At 37.5% G+C, this 24,939-nt stretch overlaps 2 protein-coding genes across 2 annotated transcripts in view; one reads left to right on the top strand and one right to left on the bottom strand.

Moving 5' to 3' along the window:
- Nucleotides 1–24,939, bottom strand: part of ACAD11 (acyl-CoA dehydrogenase family member 11) — a 123,257-nt gene that overhangs the window by 23,266 nt on the left and 75,052 nt on the right. Inside the window, exons 12-15 of the mRNA XM_055413627.2 lie at nt 18,746–18,853; nt 14,803–14,901; nt 782–848; nt 67–152 (exon numbers count right to left, since the gene is read on the bottom strand). Of these exons, the coding sequence (XP_055269602.1) occupies nt 67–152; nt 782–848; nt 14,803–14,901; nt 18,746–18,853 (360 nt within the window). The remainder of the gene's footprint in view (nt 1–66; nt 153–781; nt 849–14,802; nt 14,902–18,745; nt 18,854–24,939) is intronic.
- On the top strand, nt 9,805–13,380 carry ACKR4 (atypical chemokine receptor 4). Its single transcript, XM_055413663.2, has 2 exons — nt 9,805–9,940; nt 12,319–13,380. Exon 2 carries the CDS (start codon nt 12,328–12,330, stop codon nt 13,378–13,380), a length of 1,053 nt encoding a protein of 350 aa, XP_055269638.2. The 5' UTR covers nt 9,805–9,940; nt 12,319–12,327.

Raw genomic sequence — 24,939 nt, 5'->3', positions numbered from 1 at the left:
TTCAGAGTTACGCGTATTCTAGGTTTCCTACTTGCAAATACACAGACAAGTTGATTGAATACTTACCCATGTAGCCAAAAATTGTCAAGGGCCTTATTATTTCTACTCCAGGTGTGTTGATGGGAACAAGAATCATGCTGTGTTGTTTGTATCTGGTCAAAAGAAAAGTAGATGTTAGGAATTTTGCTAAGTGGAAAAATAAAACAGATGTTAGGCGGAGACTCAACTGTCATCTTTTCATTGTTGCTATCATGTAATCATGTAAGTAATGATGTCTGGAATAGGAATTGTGTAAAAATCATTAAGTACATTCAGATGCAGGCTATGATCTGGAACAACAGTGACTTGAAAATATGTGAAAGTTACTTAATTGAGGCTTCTCCTTGCTCAGAATGGTAACTGGGAACTGATATTTAATACATTAAACATTCCAAGATTATTGCCTTGGATCTAAATATCTAATTACTTAATTACTTACAGACAGTTTAAAAAATTTTCATATATCTTATAATTGGATCCAAACAGCTTTGAGAATTCAGCAACACTTTTTAAAACAGGAAATTTCACAGTGAAGAATGTATACCAACACTTCCTAAAATGTTTTCTAAATATATCTTTAGCAAAATAATTGTGAAACAACAGATATATGACATTTAATATCATAATATACCTTATATTATTATAATTTACGAGCCTAAATAGTAAATTTTAAGTAAATTGAGTACAAAAGAAGACGGACTCTTATTCCTCATAGATTTCTCAATCACTATTGTTTTATTACCTGGTTTCAGAGTTATTGTTAATTCTTCCCATAACAATTGCAATTTTGCACTTTGGATTCCCAGCTCCTAAAACCAGACAGACAATGAAAAGAATACATCATAAAAATAAATTTTTAGTCTGACATTTCACACTAAAAGTTCTAATCTTTCTAAGTTTACCTCTGGCAAAACAAACAAACACATAGGAAGAAAGCCCTTGATCAATAAAAAAAAATGCTTATGTACAAAACTGTATATCACTCATGAAAATTGACTGACTAAGGCCAAGAATGGACTTTTTCAGTGAGAACTGCTGCATGAAAATAACCAGAAGTCAAAGAAGCCATGCCAGAACTGCAGCCCTTAAGACAAAATGATGGCTTTCCCATTCATACCATTTCAAACATCAGCATGCTAGAAAGATTATGAACTTCTTCTAGCATATTCCCCCGTTTAGATCTCATATTCTCTGACCTATGGACAAGAGTACCAAATTCACGATATTTACTTCTCAACCAGTGACTGAGAAAGGCTTAATTTCCCCAGCCGTGGAGTTGGATGAGGGTGAGTCTGTTTCTATTAAACAAACTGAAAAGCATTAATCCATCTACAAACAATTAGAAATTTGAATACTTACTAGATATGTAACAATATTAAGTAATTTTAGGTGTGCTAATGATACTGTGGTTACATTTTTCAAAGAGCTCTTATTGAGATGCACACTGAAATGTTCATGAGAGACATAATGTGATCTCTGGGATTTATTTCAAAATAATATGGGGAGAGGAGGAAATGGGAATAGGGATGAAGCAAGGTTGGTGCCCTGAAAGTGAATCATGTTTTCCTGCTTCTTCATTTAATGAATAATTTTCCATTGTATTCTGGACATAATGATTCCTTTGTTTTGAAGACACTGGATTCTGTTCTCTCTCTCTGAAGACCGTTAATGTTATTGTTTTAAGAGGCAATTAACCTAGGTAGAGTCAAACTGCAGAGTGTGTCTCAGTGAAGGTAAATGAGAGGCCACATTTCACTTTAGCTCTTTTATTTAGCTGCAAGGTGCTTTGAGTCTGCCTTGTGAATCACTTTGATTCATGAGTAGGCCAGAGAGTTGGACAAAGCTTACACAGGAAACAGAGCTCTCTTTCTCCAGGTTTCTCCATTCTGGAGTCTCACCCTATTCTATCATTTTTCTGGGAGCAATGGCTGCCTTACTATCCTTGAGATCCTTAGGACACAAAGACCTGCATTATCTAGAGAAGCTTCAGCATTCTCACACCACATTGAGTCCTTAGGCCAAATTTTTAAAATGAGACCTCAGCCCATCTCATCTAAATTTTGACTCAGCTACAAAATCAGCCTGTCTTTGGTCACTCTACAGACTCTTCAGGTAGTTATTTTTTGTAGTTTTTTAGTTGTTATCTGTGAGAAGGTCAATCTTAGGTGCTTAATCTGCCACACCAGAAATGGAACTCCCCTGCTGCTGCTGCTGCTAAGTCACTTCAGTCGTGTCCGACTCTGTGTGACCCCATAGACGGAAGCCCACCAGGCTCCCCCATCCCTGGGATTCTCCAGGCAAGAACAATGGAGTGGGTTGCCATTTCCTTCTCCAATGTGTGAAAGTGAAAAGTGAAAGTGAAGTCGCTCAGTCGTGTCTGACCCTTAGCGACCCCACGGACTGCAGCCTACCAGGCTCCTCCATCCATGGGATTTTCTAGGCAAGAGTACTGGAGTGGCTTGCCATTGCCTTCTCTGGGAACTCCCCTAGAGTTTTTTAAAACTTTGCCAAAACCAGGTTTTCACTTCACTCATGTGATGGTTTCTTAAATCAGGTACCTATCATTAGTGTCAGTTGAAGTTTTAGAAATGCAATGATCACTTCAAAATATGACCACATAAGAAGCAGAATCAGGAATCTTAGAAGCTTAAAAATTTTAAATCAATAAAACCAAGAGTTTACCATTCTATTCCCCTCAATTATTCTATATTGTGAATTATACATGTAAAGTAAAATACGGATAAGGTTAAAACACAATTGTTTTAAAACCAAAGCTCTAATTTGGGTTTCTTTAAATTTAGTGGAAACTTTTTTTTTCAATCAGTTCTGAAAGGACTCTTTATAAGAAAGATGTATCAGCTTCCACATCTTCCAGGTTTTAGTGAAAAAACATTTCCCCACTCACATATCTCAAAATTAAGTTTTAAAAACCTCAGATGTTATATTCTTGATGTTGAGTCCACTTGACTATCCTCATTTATTGAACTATGTTTGACTTTCCAAATTGTGTTTAGTTATTTTTACAAAAGTGTGTCCTTCAGAATTTTACAGGTGCTAATACAGAGAAAATGAATTCCATGATCCTAAGGATCAACCCAAAAAACATTAGGATGATTCAAACAGTAGATGATAAAACTTAAATTTCAATGTGGGTATTAATGGAAATTTCTTATCTGAAAATGCTGAGCAGAGGGAATTTTTTTTACCCTTGACTGACTCTGGTTCTGCAATGATATGCAATCATGCTTTGATTTTTAGCTAGAAATTATAGAGAAAAGAATCTTTTCCAGAAAGGCTCATTTTTAATTTTTCAACTGCGTATTTTTCCACTTGCAATTTTTTAGATTTTACTTGTAGGAAGACTTCAGGCTCTAAGAATGAAGAGTCAGGCCACTTGCCCCATATAACACGTTGTCTCCTTGGTGGGTATACGTCTAAAAATCAGATTAGGACATTGGTATGACTTGGGGGTTCATTTCATTAGAGATCTTTTCTTTGTCCACTTTATCCTGGTAATCAAAACCATTTTGGGTACATCTTTTAAGGATTCATGGATCTTAATCCTTCAAAAGCAAAATATTCTCTATAATTCCCTTAAACCCTAACTGAAAGCACACCTTTTCTAATTCCATATTTTTTCCCTAATATTTCCCAATAGCATTTCTTGTCCTGCTCTTTTTATCATGAAAAATTGTTGCCACACTTTATTTAAATACCCAGCAGATTTCAGATATCAGGTAAATTTTGATGAAACTCAAGAAACTAGGAAAATAATTCAATTCTGCTTTGCCCAATTTAATATGGAAAACAATTCAGATTCTAAAAAGTGAAACTTCTAAATTGGCTCTCCTTTTTGGGGTCATTAAATAGAGGAAGTAAGGATGAATACATAAGCTGTAAATTTTGAAATATTTTCATTTAACCTTGATGTTTCAGAAAATGGGAAAACCCTCTCACAAATATATCATCTCAACTACAAGCATAATTTGGCGGGTGCAGCCGCTGAAATGTCCTTCTTCTAAACAGTTTCTGTTCTCATGTTATTTTACTGAATGGACAAGATACCAAATGTCACAAATTAAATATATTAAAGGAAATCTGAATAGATCGGAAAGCATTTAAATATTTATCTGCTGTGTCACAGGACTTCATGAGTGAAAACAGATGGCACATATAAAATAATTTTGTTTTTAATCCAGAATGTGTGGTATTTTAAGACTGTTCAAGTGCCAGGATTAAGTCAGGCTGAAAGGGACATTTTCCTGATATTTGCTGATGAGTTCTAATTTCACACATTTTTACAACCACATGACTATCAAACAAAATCATTCTACAACACAAGGAAATATGACAGGTGGAGAAAAACATAACTGTTGCGTATGGATATGGCCTGCAACCATAAGGAAAGTGATATAAACAATAATATAATATGAAGTAAAATTAGTCATTTACAAAGCATCAAGGCTATTTCTACCAATATTGAACTTCTGATGTGAAATATATAAACTTTATTTGGTCTTAGCATTAATACTAATGAAAAGTGAAAGAGTGAGTCACTCAGTCATATCTGACTTTGTGCACCCGTGGACCTTAGCCCACCAGGCTCCTCTGTCCATGGCATTCTCCAGGGAAGAATGCAGGAGTGGGCAACCATTCCCTTCTTCAGGGTCTCCCACACTGCAGGCAGATTTTAAAAACAATTATGTGTTAACTAACATTTTACAATGAAATTTTCACTTGTTAAAAAAAATGTTTATCATACAGTTAAGGAAAAAAAAGAAAATCATGTATTCCCTTGGATTATATGTGCTATTGTTAATAGGGGAAACAACCTTTGAAATTCAGTTACTCTTCCTCTAGGAAGTTCAGTTCAGTTCAGTCCAGTCGCTCAGTCGTGTCTGACTCTTTGCGACCCCATGAACCGCAGCATGCCAGGCCTCCCCGTCCATCACCAACTAACGGAGTTCACCCAAACCCATGTCCATCGAGTCAGTGATGCCATCCAACCATCTCAACCTCTGTCATCCCCTTCTCCTTCTGCCCTCAATCTTTCCCATCATCAGGGTCTTTTCAAATGAGTCAGCTATTCTCATCAGGTGGCCAAAGTATTGGAGTTTCAGCTTCAACATCAGTCCTTCTAATGAACACCCAGGACTGATTTCCTTTAGAATGGACTGGTTGGATCTCCTTGCAATCCAAGGGACTCTCAAGAGTCTTCTCCAACACCACAGTTCAAAAGCATCAATTCTTCAGCAATCAGCTTTCTTTATAGTCCAACTCTCACATCCATACATGACCACTGGAAAAACCATAGCCTTGACTTGACGGACCTTTGTTGACAAAGTAATGTCTCTCCTTTTTAATATGCTGACTAGGTCGGTCATAACCTTCCTTCCAAGGAGTAAGCATCTTTTAATTTCCTGGCTGCAGTCACCATCTGCAGTGATTTTGGAGCCCAGAAAAATAAAGTCAGCCACTGTTACCACTGTTTCCCCATCTATTTGCCATGAAGTGATGGGACCGGATGCCATGATCTTAGTTTTCTGAATGTTGAGCTTTAAGCCAACTTTTTGACTCTCTTCTTTCACTTTCATCATGAGGCTCTTTAGTTCCTCTTCACTTTCTGCCATAAGGGTGGTGTCATCTGCATATCTGAGGTTACTGATATTTCTCCTGGCAATCTTGATTCTAGCTTGTGCTTCCTCTAGCCCAGTGTTTCTCATGATGTACTCTGCATATAAGTTAAATAAGTAGGGTGACAATATACAACCTTGACGTACTCTTTTTCCTATTTTGAACCCTCTAGGAAGGTTTACGTCTAAAAAGTATTCTATAAATGTTACACACTGTCACAACTGCAAAATATAGTTGAATCAAAATCAGGTCCAAATAGATCAGAATTAAAATTTTAAAAAAAGTTAAATATTCAAGACATAAAAAAATCTATAAGAAAAACAATTTAGTATCTATGAAATTTCTGAATGGAAAAGAAATTTTAAACATCAAAAATAATAAATGTGAGAATTCCCCTGTGCTTCAGTGGCTAGGAATCCATGCTCTCACTGCCAACGGCCCAGGTTCAATCCTTGTATGTGGCCAAAAAGAAAAAATAAATTAAAAGATAAAGACTGACTGGCTCATCTGTATTGAACTATTTTACAGTAAGAAACAAAACTGGGCTTCGCTTGTGGCTCAGCAGTAAAGAATCTTCCTGTCAATGCAGAAGATGCAAGTTCGATCCCTGGGTAAGAAAGATCACCTGGAGGAGGAAATGGCAACCCACTCCATGGACAGAGGAGTCTGGTAGACTACATTTCTTGGGGTCACAAATAGTCGGACACAATTTAGCAACTAAACAATAACAACAAAGAAACAAAACTAGAGCAAACAAACAAACAAAAAAAACCCCAACAATTTAGGAAAAATATCTCACATACAGCTGTCAAGGGAAAGGGAATGGTACTGAACTGGTACTGAATTACAAGTTTTTTAAGACAGCAAAATGGTAGTGGAACAAGACATTCAACTGGCAATGTTCTAGGGAAATAGATACTTTCATACATTATTGGTGAGAGTACAGTAATAACATCCCTATAAAGTACAATTTGGCCACATCCATCAAAATTACAAATTCACTTAGTCTTTAATTCACCTATTCAACTTCTGAGATTTATCCTACAGATATAGCTGCTCCTGAACTTCCTAGGTGTTGCTAGTGGTAAAGAACCCGCCTGCCAATGCAGGAGATACAAGAGATGGAGGCTCAATCCCTGGGTCGGGAAGATCCCCTAGAGAAGGGCATGGCAGCCCACTCCAGTATTCTTGCCTGGAGAGTTCCATGGACAGAGGAGCCTGGTGGGCTATAGTTCATAGGGTCACAAAGAGTCAGACATGACTGAAGTGACTTAGCACGCATGAATGAACTGAGAGAGGAAAGAATTGGGCATAAATCAATATCAATCAACAGAAGACAATTATATGGATGTGTCCATATAATGAAACCCTTCTTAAAAGAATAAGAAAACATTCTAAGCAATTATCTGAAAGAACTCTAAGATTATCTATGGAATGCTATCTTTAGTGTAACAAGAAAAGTGATAGACATGGTTAGTCCCATTCTTCAAAATCCCTCAGTAAGATAAGATTAAGTACAATTTCCTACTACATCTACAAAGATGCTCTCTATAACATTATTTGTAATAGCAAAACACTAGAAAAATCTAACAGTTGAACAGTAAGGCAAATTATGATAATCCACACAACAAAATTTTATTTATCTACTAAAAATGTCATTTATAGGGAGTCTGGGATAACACGAAAATGCTTAAGCAAAAATGCTAAGTAAAAAACTCATATACAGGACTTCTCTGGTGATCTAGTGGTTAAGACTCCACACTTCCAGTGTAGCAGTCATGGGTTTGATCCATGGTTAGGGGACCAAGATCCCACAAGCCATGCAGCATGGTCAATCCCCCTCCCCCTAAAAACCCTAACCCCCCAAAATCATATAAAACATTGATTCAATATGTAGTATGGATATTAAAGAGTTGGATGTGACCAAGCATGCACATACACACCCACCTGCCTGTGGTAACCACATATCTGATCTCTTCTTCTTTTTTTATGGTTGCTTGTTTTCAAAGTACAATTGACCTATGACTTTATATTAGTTCCCATTATATGACATAGTGATATTTCCATCATTTTAAAGTGACCACTATGATAAATCTAGTTATGATAAGTCACCGTATAAAAATCACTTAGTTATTGACTATACACCTCACACTGTACATTTCATCCCCATGATTCATTTATTTTGCAACTGGAAGTTTATAATTTCTTTTTAAGAGCTTGAAATCTCTTAATCTCCCTCACCTATTCCTTTCCCCCGTCTTCCTCCTCCCATCTGGCAAACATCTGTTTTTTGTTTGTATCTATAACTGTTTCTGTTTTGTTTAATGTCTGTTCATTTGTTTTGTGATGGTATATTAAATAGAATAGTCAGAGGTTGCCTCAATGAGGAGGTGGTAATTGAACAAAGACTTGAAAGACATGAGGGAGTGAACTGTGTGGATATTAAAAGAAAGCACATTCCAGGCAGATAAAAGAGCCAATACAAATGCCTTAAGAAGGAATGTGCCTGGTACATTTCAAAACAGCATGGAGGTTGGTGTGGCAGAATAAGCAAGCAAAGGGGTAAGTAAAAGGAAATAAGTCAGAGGGGTAATGAGGGATGGAGGCAGACCGTGTGGGAACTTGTAGATCATTCTAAGAGTTTAGTGGAAGGTTGCTTGTTTGCTTCCTCCTGGCCCCAAAATACATAAGAAAAAAAAAAGAATGAAAGGTAAGAGAAAGCGAAAGACCAGAGAGTCTAGAGAGGGTGTGCATGTATGCTCAGTTGCATCTGACTCTTTGTGACTCCCTGGACTCCCGCCAGGCTCCTCTGCTCATGGGATTTCCCAGACAAGAATTCTGGAGAGGGTTGCCATTTCCTACCCCAGGGGATCTTCCCTGCTCAGGGATCAAACCTGCGTTTCCTGCATCTCCTGCATTTGGAGGCCGATTCTTTACCACTGAGCCACCTGGGAAGCCCCTAGAGAGGGCAGGGATAACATTAAGAGCAGTATCCTTCATAAGAGATCAGAGTAATGATCAGCTATGGTAAGGAGAAGAGATGCCTCCTTTGGAAGAATTGTGCTAAAGCCTCCTAAGAAAGGCTGAAAATATTCATCACTTAGCAGATTTGCCCTCAGTGAATTCACATTGGTAGCTGAAACTGGTCATGGTGGGAGTATTTACACCATGAAGAAAGGCAAACACTGCGAATCTAGGTACTTTTTTTTCTTGGTGAGATGGTTCAGCTGCATGCAAATAACTCTTCCTCAAAGACTGGTTGATAACAAGGAGGAGAACCTGGCTGTACCCTCAGACATACACTGTCGGAAGGCGAACACCTCAGTGACCTCTTTTCTGTGAACCAACAGGAATGTTAGATCAACTGCTTAGAGAAAAAAAGGTAAGGATCTGAAATAACTTCTGAAGGTAGAGACTAAGCCTAGTCTCCTCCGAGAAAGTAAGTAAGGGAACTGTTATGCAAATGTGAGGAGAGTCCAGGTCCAACAGCCTAGTAGTGTTAAATCTGCATACATTTTTTTCTCTAAATTTCATTTGTTTGGAAGTGGGGGAAGGGTGAGATAGGCTTGCCAGACAGAAGGATGTGAAAAGTTTGTGGCTGGTCACTGAAGATTACAAGAAGGCACAAGAATTTGAAGTCATGGGGAAAGGCATACTCTGGGGTCAAGGGCAGAGGAGGAGCTCAGTGAAGCCAAGGAGTCTCACAGTTTAAGTACTAATAAAATATAAAATGATCTGGTATAAAAATTTAAATTCTACTATAAATGCTTAATGATTACTCAGAATTTATTTTTGATAATTTAGTCTTCAAAAAGATAATTTTCTGAGTTACAATCATTTTGTTTTCTTTCCTAGATAAAATACTTTTTGACAGTATCTGTTTAGATACTACCTACAAGTACTCATTAACTGCCTTGAGGCGCTCTGGTGAATTCTCTGGGTTTGGCAGTCAGTACGTCAGCTGCAGGCACGTTCGCATTCCCTTCGGTTAGGTGGAAACTTGGAAAGGTCTGCAGCTTTTGAAACAAGATTGATTTCCTTCAAGTTTATAACCAAGGATACTTAAGAACTTGGATCTGACTTCACAGGACGGTTATACATGAATAAAAGATCAAGTGCTCACAAGATTATGTTTCCGGAAAGCCCTCCTGGATGTAAGACAAAGGCGGGGTGTAAAAACGAAAACAAAAGTAGTCTGAGTTAGAGAGTGTCATTTGATTTTTTACTCTCTGCATTCAAGACTGCTCCTGCCTGCCTACTGAAACAGGTTGGTTTTTTCTTTCTTTTTCATTCAGAGTTGGATATGACTTTTTTTAAAAGTCCAAAGATTTTGTATATTTACCTATGTAGAGGGAGTCGGGCATAAAAGTTTACATGTGCAAAAAAGAGCTATTTGAAAAGTTATACACTTCAACCTTAAAACAAAAATATGAATATAGCAAGAAGAAAATATTATTTTAATACCATTACTTGCCTATGAAGCTTTGTTAATAACAGGTTTTGCTATACCATTTTTTTCTTGCTTTGTTTTATAAACACCAATTTTTAAAATTCTTGTAATAATTATAAATGCATTTAAATGTGTTTCTATTTATCTGCCAGAAGGCTCACTTCTGCAAATAATTTCCAGTCCTGTTTTTATTTACTCATATTTTTAATATGATTAATTCTTTTAAAATATCTTTCTTTAATATCTTATACTGTTTGGCCATATTATACCTTATCACCAGATTCAAGATTTCTGTGATAAAAGAGAAGGAAAGAACAAAGTTCATATTGTGTTAATAATTAATGTATAAGAAAATGAACACTAGAGTGGTCTTCTAGATTGGAACTTTTCAAATAACTGTAAGGATAAAACAGTCATTTTAAATTGTGAGCACCTGGTTTTTATATAATGAAAGCAGTTCTATGTGGTATTTTCCCTCTATGTGGCCTTTTTCATTTTGCTTTACTAATTTACAAAAGGTTAGCAAGTATAACCTTTTGAAAATGTATATTCTTTTGAAAATGTAGCATAAGCTGGGGTACTGTTTTGAAAATAATATCTCATTAATGATTCTTTAAGAACACTGAGATTCTTCCAAGGACAAAAAATAACCCAAGGAAGACAAGAAGGGCCAAGGAAAAAGCATAACAAAGCTTAGCACTATAATAAAAACGCTAAAAGTTATTATTATATATATTTTAAAATGTGAATTTTGTGCAAGCTTATCTTAATACTACAGGGTACTAATTGACAACATAGTAGAATAACTTAATGATGAGACACAAGATTCCTGGAATATCATCTTTCCATTCCTAGAGTAACAGCTTTATACCTACTAGTAAACGTTATAGTTGATAAATATTTGCTGGCCACCTAGAGTGTACCAGGCACTCTCTTCAGTTATTAATTACAAACAGAAATCCAACAGGTCACAGTCTTAGGGAACTTAGACCATAGAGGGAAAAGGTAGTCTGGGAAACTCCACAGGACCAGGTCAGTTCTCTGATATGTAGATACAGTTGATACGTAGATACAGTTATTGGATTGGGAAAGTTTTCTAGAAAGGTGAAATTTGAGTTAACTGAATAGGAAATGGTCTTTCAAGGGACGGGAAGGAAACAGTGTATCACATAAAAGAACAGGATGAGTAATGATGTAGATGCATACTAAGGCATGGTGTGTGCCGAAAAACCACCGGCAAATCACTATCGTCACCGTCTACAGTGTAAGGTGTACAGGAACCATCGGTAGGACTCCATTATGGAGCCCTGGGTATCATGGTAAAGAGCTTAGATTGTATCTTTCAGAGAGATGAGTCTTTTAGGTGAGGAGCTAAGCAGGAGAGTGGTAAGACTGACATTTTAGAAATAGAGCACACTGATGGCAGTAAGAAAAATGTTTTTGACAAGGAAGTGGTAAGAAGGAATGAGAACAGTAGGATACCAGTTGGGAAGACATTGTAATAGGCCAGGTTAATAATGTGGTTGAATTATGTGAAAAGGAAGAGACAGATTTGAGATCTATTTGGAAGGTAAAATCAGAATCTAGGGGCAGACTGAAAATCTGGATGAAGGGATGAAGACAGAGAGGAATCAAGGATGGTGCAGGCTTAAGGCTTAGGTGACTAGTGGAACAGCAGTTCTACCAAACAGTAGTTTACAATCAGCATGCAGTGTCAAGTTTTGGAGGGAAGCTAACTAGAGGAGACTTTGTTTTATAAAAGCCAACAACTGAGATAATTTATTTAACTTAATTTAAAATAAATTCATGAATAAATATAAGTAAAATATTTAAATAATTTATTTTAATTTAAAATTTTAATTTATTGTTGATATACTACATAAGAATCACAAAGCTGTGTATGTAAAAGTTTTAGGGCTTAATGATTAAGAACATTTCCCAGGGTATTATTTTTTATCTTCCCTCTGTAAATCCCAGTTCCTGTACAGGCTCGTAAAAACGAGCGATGAAAAACTACTCTTGAGGATATATTCCAGTGTAACTTCCATTAAAGAGTTTCAAAGAGTGGCAGACTCAGGCTCACATATGTTATGGCAATAAACTATTCTCTAATAAAAGCATAAAACATGCTAGAGCAAAAGTGTTTCCACTTAAGCAATATTAAAATAAATACACGGTATTCTTTTTCCATTTAGGTTGAAACCATGGCTTTGGAATACAACCAGTCAACAGATTACTATTATGAGGAAAATGAAATGAATGACACTCATGACTATAGTCAGTATGAAGTGGTCTGTATAAAAGAAGAGGTCAGAAAATTTGCAAAAGTTTTCCTACCTGCCTTCTTCACAATAGCTTTCATCATTGGACTTGCAGGCAATTCCACTGTAGTGGCGATTTATGCCTATTACAAAAAGCGGAGAACCAAAACAGATGTGTACATCTTGAATTTGGCAGTAGCAGATTTATTTCTTCTATTCACTTTGCCTTTTTGGGCAGTTAATGCAGTTCATGGGTGGGTTTTAGGGAAAATCATGTGCAAAGTCACTTCAGCCTTGTACACAGTCAATTTTGTCTCTGGAATGCAGTTTCTGGCTTGTATCAGCACAGACAGATACTGGGCAGTAACTAAAGCTCCCAGTCAATCGGGAGTGGGAAAACCATGCTGGGTCATCTGTTTCTGCGTCTGGGTGGCTGCCATCTTGCTGAGTATACCTCAATTGGTTTTTTATACAGTAAATCATAAAGATAGGTGCATTCCCATCTTTCCATACCACCTAGGAACATCAATGAAAGCATCAATTCAAATGCTGGAAATCTGCATTGGATTTGTAATACCCTTTCTTATCATGGCAGTGTGCTACTTCATCACAGCAAAGACACTCATCAAGATGCCTAACATTAAAAAATCTTGGCCCCTCAAAGTTCTTCTCACAGTGGTCATAGTTTTCATCATCACTCAATTACCTTATAACATTGTCAAGTTCTGCCAAGCCATAGACATCATCTACTCCCTGATCACTGACTGTGACATGAGCAAACGCATGGATGTTGCCATCCAAATCACAGAGAGTATTGCACTCTTTCACAGCTGCCTCAACCCGGTCCTGTATGTGTTCATGGGAACCTCTTTTAAAAACTACATCATGAAAGTTGCCAAGAAATATGGATCCTGGAGAAGACAAAGACAAAATGTGGAGGAGATTCCTTTTGAATCTGAAGATGCTGCAGAGCCAACCAGTACTTTCAGCATTTAAATATAAAACCCATCTTTCTCTTGCTTCAATACACATGAATGATGCTTCCCACTGAGATCAAAATCTGCATTTTTCTGAAATTCAAATTTCAAACACTGTGGTGGCAACTTGAAGCAAAGAAGAGGTTGGGATGGGAAAGGGGAGTTGGGTAGAAGCCAAGAAAAAGAGGAAACAAAATAATAAATTCATAAAACATAGAAATTAAAACTAACAATATAGGAAAATAGTATTAACACTCATACATAAGAAAAACACAAGTTAGGGCATCTAAAACAGAATTAAGGGTCATTTACAGTTATCTTAAATTATCTAAATTTTAATATAACAATTTTCTTGCATAATTTTAATACTTATTCAAGTATTATGTAATACAAGTATTATACAATCATGCAGCAACATTTGAAGTCTTTTTCCTGTTCCTAATTTGTAAGTGATTTCTTAAAACTTCAGAAAGAATAAAAATTAGCAATCAAAAATAAAAAAATAAGCTTTCTGGCTGTCTTTTTCTTTTTCCTGTTTCTAATGTGTAAGTGATTTCATAAAACTCCAGAAAGAATAAAAACTAGCAATAAAAAAAAAAAAGCTTTTCTGGCCATTTTAATATATTACTAGCAAGTTTCTTAATGTATAACTTACTTTCATGTCAACTTTCTTTAGTAATAAGCTGGTTATCCTATTAGGCTTGTCATGTATACTCTAGGAACAATCCTCAGGCAATCACAGGTTTTAATTTTTATAACTGCACAAAGGACTTATCCACTTATGTGATTCTATAACAGGGTTGACTAAATATTTTCCTATATATAAAGACTCTTATTTTTCACTTAAACACTTGTATTTTGAAGCAATGAAAATATGTACCACAAATTATTTTTAATAACATGTACTGCTTATCTCTTTAAAAATTATATATAAATTATTATTGTCCAGGTAATATGCCCCTCCTAAAATTTAATTTTGGTAGAAATGACAATGGCTGAACATGGTGTGTACTAATATGAATTTTTTCCTCACAAAATGTAAAAAAAAAAATAGATGTTTTCTGTTCTTAAAATAAACATTACCTAATCAAGACATTATTTTAAGATTACTTTCCTTTTATCAACTATTTCTAAATTTGAAAATGCTTTCAAAGGTTCCGTTCCGTCGCTCAGTCGTGTCCGACTCTATGCGACCGCGTGGTGTAGCCTACCAGGCTTCTCCGTCCATGGGATTCTCCAGGCAAGAATACTGGAGTGGGTTACCGTTTCCTTCTCCAGGGGATCTTCCCGACCCAGGGATCGAACCCGGGTCTCCTGCATTGGAGGCAGACGCTTTAACCTCTGAGCCACCAGGGAAGCAACTGTGGTCATGAGATGAATAACTATATATCTTATTATTCTAGCACAGCATCTGGCATAAAGAGTCATTATGAATACTCACCACTGCTCCACCATTTCCTGCCATTAATTATATAGCTGTCTCCATCTCGCTGAATGCTACATTCAATATTTGTGGCATCACTTGAAGCTACATCGGGCTCTACAAATAAGTAAAGACTGAATTTACAGGCAGGCAGATACCACTAGTTTATAAAAGACACTTAAAGAAATGTGAACTCTTTGATGACAGAGGTATCTTTGTCTTTTTCATCTTCCTACCATGACACATAGTAGGTATTCTTTATAAATGTGCACTGACAGAATGAATGAAATATTTAGAACAACTCAGAGAGATCAGCTATCCAAACTGTGTTTTTGGCTTACTCAGTGACACATGTCTTGGGTTACAACTCACTTAATCCTCTAATCATCAAACATACATTAAAAATATCACTGTTTACTTCCCATAATGGAAATCTCTACTACATATTTGCAAGCCAGATTTCCCCATCATCAGTTCAGTCACTCAGTCGTGTCTCTTTGCAACCCCATGAACTTCAGCACACCAGGCTTCCCTGTCCGTCACGAACTCCCAGACCTTACTCAAACTCATGTCCATTGAGTCAGTGATGCCATCCAACCATCTCATCCTCTGTCATCCCCTTCTCCTCCTGCCTTCAATCTTTCCCAGCATCAGGGTCTTTTCAAATAAGTCACTTTTTCGCATCAGGTGGCAAAGTATCAGAGTTTCAGCTTCAACATCAGTCCTTCCAATAAATATTCAGGACTGATTTCCTTTAGGATTGACTGGTTGGATCTCCTTGCAGTCCAAGGGACTCTCAAAGAATCTTCTCCAACACCACAGTTCAAAAGCATCAATTCTTCGGCATTCAGCTTTCTTTATAGTCCAGCTCTCACATCCATACATGACTACTGGAAAAACTATAGCTCTGACTAGATGGATCTTTCTTGGTAAAGTAATGTCTCTGCTTTTTAAACGCTGTCTAGGTTGGTCATAACTTTTCTTCCAAGGAACAGGCGTCTTTTAATTTCATGGCTGCAATCACCATCTGCAGTGATTTTGAAGCCCAAGAAGATAAAGTCTGTCAATGTTTCCATTATTTCCCCATCTATTTGCCATGAAATAATGGGACCGAATGCCATGATCTTAGTTTTCTGAAACTTGAGTTTTAAGCCAACTTTTTCACTTTCCTTTTTCACTTTCATTGAGAGACTCTTTAATTGTTCTTCGCTTTCTGCCATAAGGGTGGTGTCATCTGCATATCTGAGTTTATTGATATTTCTCCCAGCAATCTTGATTCCAACTTGTGCTTCTTCCAGTCAGACATATTTTGCATGATGTACTCTGCATATAAGTTTAATAAGCAGGGTGACAATATACAACCTTGACGTACTCCTTTCCTGATTTGGAACCAGTCTGTTGTTCCATGTCCAGTTCTAACTGTTGCTTCTTGACCTGCATACAGATTTCTCACGAGGCAGGTCAAGTGGTCTGGGATTCCCATCTTCTTCAGAATTTTCGACAGTGTATTGTGATCCACACAATCAAAGGCTTTGGTATAGTCAATAAAGCAGAAGTAGATGTTTTTCTGGAACTCTCTCGCTTTTTCAATGATCCAACAGATGTTTTAATTTGAACTCTGGTTCCTCTGTCTTTTCTAAATCCAGCTTGAACATCGGGAATTTCACAGGTCATGTACTGTTGAAGCCTGGCTTGGAGAACTTTGAGCATCACTTTGCTAGCATGTGAGATGAGTGCAATTGTGCGGAAGTTTGAACTTTCTTTGGCATTGCCTTTCTTTGGGATTGAAATGAAGACTGACCTTTTTCAGTCCTGTGGCCACTGCTGAGTTTTCCAAATTTGCTGGCATATTGAGTGCAGCACTTTCACAGCATCACCTTTCAGGATTTGAAATAGCTCAAATGCAATTCCATCACCTCCACTAGCTTTGTTCGTAGTAATGCTTCCTAAGACCCACTTGACTTTGCATTCCAGGATGTCTGGCTCTAGGTGAGTGATCACAACATCATGGTTATCTGGGTCATTAAGATCTTTTTTGTATAGTTCTGTGTTTTTCTGCCACCTCTTCTTAATATCTTCTGCTTCTGTTAGGTCCATACCATTTCTGTCCTTTATTGAGCCCATGTTTGCATGAAATGTTCCCTTGGTATCTCTAATTTTCTTGGAGAGATCTCTAGCCTTTCCCGTTCTATTGTTTTCTTCTATTTCTTTGCATTGATCACTAGAAGACTTTCTTATCTCTCCTTGCTATTCTTTGGAACTCTGCATTCAAATGGGTATGTCTTTCCTATTCTCCTTTGCCTTTTGCTTCTCTTCTTTTCACAGCTATTTGTAAGGCCTCCTCAGACAGCCATTTTGCCTTTTTGCATTTCTTCTTCTTGGGGATGGTCTTGATCAGCATAGGTTTAGTATATTAACCAACTTTTTTTTTAATTAATTTTTTTGGGAGTATAGTTGATTTACAATGTTGTTTTAGTTTTCACTGTACAGAAATGTGAATCATAATATCCACTCTTTTTTAGATTCTTTTCCCATATAGGTCATTAGTTCCCTGTGCTATACAGTAGACTATATACAAGTTATCTATTATATACGTGTGTGCGTGTGTGTGTGTGTGTATAGTGTGTATATGACAGTCCCAATCTCTCAATTTATCCCTTCCTGCCACTTGCTCCCTTGGTAACCATAGCTTGTTTTCTACATCTATGACACTCTTTCTGTAGTATTTTCAACAACTTCTAACTGTGCCTTTCAAATTCCATCAGTAATGCTTTCATTGATCTATTTTGCATTCTATAAAACCAGCTCAACGTTTATTGTCTTCAGAAAGCTTTCCATAGGACACCTTTACAAGACTGCTTTACTGCATTGCATTTTAGAACTTAACAGGCTACTTTTAAATCATAGTAATCTGCATTTGTTAATATGCTGCTCTTTTGAGCAGTATCCTTCAAATAGTTGACGTGTTCCCTTTCTAAAACTAGAGATACTCTTTCTTTAGAAAAGGAGCTGTCTATTTAAGTTTTTTTTTTTTTTAATTTACATTTATGGTTGTGCTGGGTCTTGGTTTTGTGCACTGGCTTTCTCTGGTTGTGGGGAACGTGGGCTGCTCTCTAGTTGCAGTGCACGGGCTTCTCATTGTGGTGTCTTCTCCTGTTGTAGAGCACAGGATCTAGGTGCCTGGGCTTCAGCAGTTGCGGTGCACGAGTCTAGTTGCTCTACAGCATGTGGATCTTCCCAGATCAGGGATCACACCATGTCCCCTGCATTGGCAGGTGGATTCTTATGCACTGTACCACCAGGGAGGTCCCAGTTTTACTGTTATAAATGCATGCAGTGTTATAGAAGGATAATAAATTCTGACAGATTTATGGTCAGGTGAAACTTAGTTTAATTCTAACTCAATTATAAAACAATGACTTTGTTCTTTGAGTAAGAGTTCTTAATAACTGTTTCCTATGTACAAATATACCAAGACCCACTTTTATTAACATGCTCCTACTTTCATCAGCCCACATGATTATAATTTATAATTTGAAGTATGTGACCAACACGGGTAAAAGTTCTATTTTTTTTGAAAAATGGCAGAGTGGAGTACTTTTTAAGTGTCAGTATAAAATTATCACAAAGGTGAATGTTTCATACACTAAGGTAAAAAATATCTTAAATGTCCTTAGAAGGCAACTTTAAATGCAAGTCAAAGGATTATGAAACTAGGTTTACTCTGCTGCTAAAGCAGGCTACCAGAAAACATCTGGTATCATCCCAAAGTGGAGGACGATTTTATTCTGCACATTTAAAAATGCCAAAATATTAAAACAGGGCTCACAACAAACACATTCGTATTTCTGGTCACAGGAAAATTTGCCTAAACACAGAGCCACATTCCACATCTCTTTAGTTCCTTCGTAATAACCTGGCAAGAGTGCACAATGGGAGAACGTGACTGATTTGGTCTTACCTGACATACAGAAGCAGGAGGCAATACTCCCTTGAAGAAGAGGCTCTAGCCACTGCTGCTTCTGTTTCTCACTTCCATAAAGGTGGAGCACCTCCATGTTCCCTGTGTCTACATGTAATAAAGAAAAGCATTTATTTTGTGTTTAAAAGTGTACTAGTATGAAATCCAAACTTTATATAGATAAAAGACATGAATCTTTTTAGAGAAAATATTTGCTAACAAAAATATTTTGAAACATAATAAATGAGATCAGCTGTGTTCAGGGTGGCATAAACGTAATAGATTAAACGTAATAGTAAATATAATTTACAATGAAGGTATGCAATAAGTACTCATAACTAAGGCATTTGGTGCCTATTATTCAGCTTATTCTGAATCACAGACACTTGTCTACTTCATCCCAATGAAGCATGGTTCTAGTGAGTTTTAACTCAATTAGGACTGAGGACAATAATTTACTGGCTAACTTTTGCCTGCTATCTTGCAAATATACTCTGCTAGGAATGATACTGCAATGCTCCTGGAGAACAATTAACATTACTGATACTGAGGAGGGGGGGTTACCTGGTGGCTCAGTATAAAGAATCTACCTGCCAAGCAAGAGATGCAGGTTTGATCCTTCCTTCAGGAAGACCCCCTGAAGTAGGAAATGGCAACCCACTCCAATATTCTTGCCTGGAAAATCCCATGGACAGAAGAGCCTGGTGAGTTGCAGTCCATGGGGTTGCAAAAGCATTGGATATGACTTAGCGACTAAACAACAACATTCTACTGAGATTCCAGCCTTGAGATTCCTGTCCCTCAAACACACCCTATGCTTTCTAACCTCCACATGTTTACTTGGGCCAGACCTTCTTTCAGGTGAAATTTTACCTGTCACTCCTAAGAAAATTTGTGTTTCTGAGCCACCTCCATTGAGAAGACTCTTCAACTAACCACCTAATCAGAAATATCTCCTTCCTTTGACCACACGTAGTAATTACTGTCTTTTTACCACTAACACTGCCCTTTCTTTTGTGACTCTATACTTTGAATGTGCTCAGTCACTCAATAATGTCCAACTCTTTGTGACCCTATGGACTGCAGTCTGCCAGGCTCCTCCGTCCATGGGATTTCCCGGGCAAGAATACTGGAGTGGGTTACTATTTCCTTTGCCAGAGATCTTGTGACCCAGGGATAGAGCTCACAGCTCCTGCATCTCCTGCATTGCAGGCAGCTTCTTTTATTGCAGGGAGATTTTCTTAAGACTGAGCCTTTGGGGAAGCCTTTTGTGACTCCATACCATCTAGAAAAATACTAGGTAGTATCTCAAGGATGCTAAACAATGGAACTCTGCCCTGGATAGAAAATGACAGTAGATAACTTCAAAGACTCTCCTTAGCCCTCAGGGGGCATTGCGCAGTACAAAATACACTTCAGTATCACCCTCAGGTGAAAAAGGATGCCTCATGTCTGCTATGGAGCAAAATCGCTAGATGCCTTTCTCTGATTTTCATTCCCATCAACTTTTAAAAAATATCTTCTGAAAACATTCCCTTGAATACTGATTACTTATAAGATTTTGAGGAAGAATTTTTCAATATCATCTCTTACAATGATGTTAAGGACAGTTATTGAAATGCCTATGAAAACTGAGCTTAGTCTAAGCTAAGTCTCTCAAAACATGTTTGTACTCTGTTCAGGCACTCCTAACAGGGCCCTAATTATATTGAAATGCACACAATTCATAGTATAATAACACAAATTTAAAATTCTTTTCGACTGAAGGAGAAAACAACTCTTGAATTAAAATGAATGAAATTCATTGTTTTCACTTGTTTTAAACCAAGTGTTTTTTGTTACAGTTCAAATGATATAAATATTGAATAAAAACTTTCAAAATATTAGTTTATTTTGAGAGCTGACAATACAAACCTATCATTTACAGGTTCAGTTCAGTCGCTCAGTCGTGTCCGACTCATTGCGACCCCATTAATTGCAGCACGCAAGGCCTCCCTGTCCATCACCAACTCCTGGAGTTCACCCAAACTCATATGCATCGAGTCAGTGATGCCATCCAGCCATCTCATCCTCTGTTGTCCCCTTCTCCTCCTGCCCTCAATGCCTCCCAGCATCAGTCTGGTCCAATGAGTCAATTCTTCGCGTGAGGTAGCCAAAGTATTGGAGTTTCAGCTTTAGCATCAGTCCTTCCAATGAACACCCTGGATTGATCTTCTTTAGAATGGACTGGTTGGATCTCCATGCAGTCTAAGGGACTCTCAAGAGTCTTCTCCAACACCACAGTTCAAGAGCATCAATTCTTCGGCACTCAGCTTTCTTCATAGTCCAACTCACATCCATACATGACCACTGGAAAAACCATCACCTTGACCAGATGGACCTTTATTTGCAAAGTAATGTCTCTGCTTTTTAATATGCTATCTAGGTTGATGATAACTTTCCTTCCAAGGAGTAAGCGTCTTTTAATTTCATGGCTGCAATCAGCATCCGCAGTGATTTTGGAGCCCCCTCAAATAAAGTCTGACACTGTTTCCACTGTTTCCCCATCTATTTCCCATGAAGTGATGGGATCAGATGCCATGATATTCATTTTCTGAATGTTGAGCTTTAAGCCAACTTTTTTACTCTCCTCTTTCACTTTCATCAAGAGGCTTTTGAGTTCCTCTTCACTTTCTGCCATAAGGGTGGTATCGTCTGCATATCTGAGGTTATTGATATTTCTCCTAGCAATCTTGATTCCAGCTTGTGCTTCTTCCAGCCCAGTGTTCCTAATGATGTACTCTGCATAGAAGTTAAATAAGCAGGGTGACAATATACAGCCTTGACGTACTCCTTTTCCTATTTGGAACCAGTCTGTTGTTCCATGTCCAGTTCTAACTGTTGCTTCCTGACCTGCATACAGGTTTCTCAAGAGGCAGGTCAGGTGGTCTGGTATTCCCATCTCTTTCAGAATGTTCCACAGTTTATTGTGATCCACACAGTAAAAAGCTTTGGCATAGTCAATGAAGCAGAAATAGATGTTTTTCTGGAACTCTCCTGCTTTTTCCATGATCCAGCAGATGTTGGCAATTTGATCTCTTCTAAAACCAGCTTGACCATCTGGAAGTTCATGGTTCACGTATTGCTGAAGCCTGGCTTGGAGAATTTTAAGCATTACTTTACTAGCGTGTGAGATGAGTACAATTGTGTGGTAGTTTGAGCATTCTTTGGTATTGCCTTTCTTTGGGATTGGAATGAAAACTGACCTTTTCCTTTCCTGTGGCCACTGCTGAGATTTCCAAATTTGCTGGCATACCAAGTGCAGGACTTTCACAGGATTATCTTTCAGGATTTGAAATAGCTCTACTGGAATTCCATCACCTTCACTAGCTTTGTTCATAGTGATGCTTCCTAAGGCACACTTAACTTTGCATTCCAGAATGTCTGGCTCTAGGTGAGTGTACACACCATCATGGTTATCTGGTCGTGAAGATCTTTTTTGTACAGTTTTTGTGTATTCTTGCCATGTCTTCTTAATATCTTCTGCTTCTGTTAGGTCCATACCATTTATGACCTGTTAGCGTGTCATAAACTAATTCAATGGAATATTGGTAGCATTTTCCATGAAATGAAAATAGATCAAAATAGAATACATTAGACTAGAATCAATGGAAAATATATGAATTCATGTAGTAAGGGAAACTATTGTTTCTCGAAGCCTTTTTTCAATAATATATGCCCCTCCCCTCCTCATTGACATAAATCCATCCATGAACACACTAATACAACTACAATGCTACATATATAGCATTGTACATATATATATATACATATATACACATATACATGTCACAATATAAAACATAGTTTTTATAATGAGTGGCAATAAAAGAAGTTTTAAATAAAAGACTATCAATTTTATTTCCACAAAATTAAGCTACATATGTAGCATGATGCAATAGCCCCACATAAAGCAATAAAATCTTTAGAAATTCTGTTGTGAATAGATTTACTTTTATAATAGACTTTACTGTTGGAACAAAATGTAGTAAATTGATAAATCATTGTTTTGAAGAGAGAAAACCATATCTGGGACAAGTTCAGCCATTATCAGAGGTTTATGGACCATGTTAATAATTTCCAAGAAATGAGAGCAAAGTCTAGTGTGGAAATACTTTGAGAGGCAACTAGAGTGTATTTTCTCTGACATCCAATATACCGGTTTTTGCACTTTCCTGTTTCATTAACTCTTTTTGGGATAGCTGTTGTACCAGGGTCATAGAATAAGTACAAAAGGCAAAACTGAGGCCTGACTTGTACAGGACACTATGGGATATTATATAGTCATTCTTCTACTACAAATCAAATGCCAGGGCTTGATTGAAAGCATCAAAAATAACCAGAGTAACCTAGGGGGGAAAAGACAGAGACATTCTGAGGGTCTACCCTAGATCAACTGGAATCAGAATCTCCAGGGATGAAGTCCATGAATCTGGATTCTTTAAAAGCTTCTTTGGGGGGTTCCTTTGGCAAACTGGGTTTGAAAACACCTTGTAAAGAGTACATACCTAGTTTAGTCTTCCCACATTGCCTTTTTAAAGAAAAGGCCTCCTGCCCTCATGCCTTCATCCTTCCAATTTCTCTTTTTTTTTTTATTGGAGGCTAATTACTTTACAATATTATATTGGTTGGTTTTGCCATACATTGACATGAATCCGCCCCGGGTGTACATGTGTTCCCCTTCTTGAACCCCCCTCCCACCTCGCTCCTTCCCTTATCCTCCCTCTGGGTCATCCCCGTGCACCAGCCCAAAGCATCCTGTATCATGCGTCGAACCTGGACTGGTGATTTGTTTCACATATGATAATATACATGTTTCAATGCCATTCTCCCAAATCATCCCACCCTCACCTTCTCCCACAGAGTTCCAAAGACTGTTCTATATACCTGTGTCTCTTTTGTTATCTCATATACAGGGTTGTCATTACCATCTTTCTAAATTCCATATATATGCGTTGGTATACTGTATTGGTGTTTTTCTTTCTGGCTTACTTCACTCTGTATAATAGGCTCCAGTTTCATCCACCTCATCAGAACTGATTCAAATGTATTCTTTTTAATGGCTGAGTAATACTCCATCGTGTATATGTACCAAAGCTTTCTTATCCATTTGTCTGCAGATGGACATCTAGGTTGCTTCCATGTCCTCGCTATTATAAACAATGCTGCGATGACATTTGGAGTACATGTGTCTCTTTCAATTCTGGTTTCCTCGGTGTGTATGCCCAGGAGTGCGATTACTGGATCATATGGCAGTTCTATTTCCAGTTTTTTGAGGAATCTCCACACTGTTCTCCATTTTAGCTGTACTAGTTTGCATTCCCACCAACAGTGTAAGAGGGTTCCCTTTTCTCCACACCCTCTCCAGCATTTATTGCATATAGACTTTTGGATAGAAGCCATTCTGACTGGTGTGAAATGGCATCTCATTGTGGTTTTGATTTGCATTTCTCTGATTATGAGGGATGATGAGCATTTTTTCATGTGTTTGTTAGCCATCTTTATGTCTTCTTTGGAGAAATGTCTGTTTAGTTCTTTGGCCCATTTTTTGATTGGGTCGTTTATTTTTCTGGAATTGAGCTGCAGGAGTTGCTTGTATATTTTTGAGATTAATTCTTTGTCAGTTGTTTCATTTGCTATTATTTTCTCCCATTCTGAAGGCTGTCTTTTCACCTTGCTTATAGTTTCCTTTGCTGTGCAGAAGCTTTTAATTTTAATTAGGTCCCATTTGTTTATTTTTGCTTTTATTTCCACTATTCTGGGAGGTGGGTCATGGAGGATCCTGCTGTGATTTATGTCAGAGAGTGTTTTGCCTATGTTCTCCTTTAGGAGTTTTATAGTTTCTGGTCTTATGTTTAGATCTTCAAACCATTTTGAGTTTATTTTTGTGCATGGTGTTAAGAAGTGTTCTAGTTTCATTCTTTTACAAGTGGTTTCCCACTTGTTAAAGATACTGTCTTTTCTCCATTTTATATTCTTGACTCCTTTGTCGAAGATAAGGTGTCCATAGGTGCGTGGATTTATCTCTGGTCTTTCTGTTTCATTGATCCATATTTCTGTCTTTATGCCAGTACCATACTGTCTTGATGACTATGGCTTTGTAGTAGAGCCTGAAGTCCAGCAGGTTGATTCCCCCAGTTCCATTCTTCTTCCTC

The sequence above is a fragment of the Moschus berezovskii genome, chromosome 1 (assembly GCF_049115385.1).
Source record: "Moschus berezovskii isolate FMDL1 chromosome 1, NW_MosBer_1.0, whole genome shotgun sequence".
NCBI lineage: Eukaryota > Metazoa > Chordata > Mammalia > Artiodactyla > Moschidae > Moschus > Moschus berezovskii.
The sequence above is the reverse complement of the archived record's forward strand: the minus strand, read 5'-3'. Positions and strand labels throughout refer to the sequence as shown.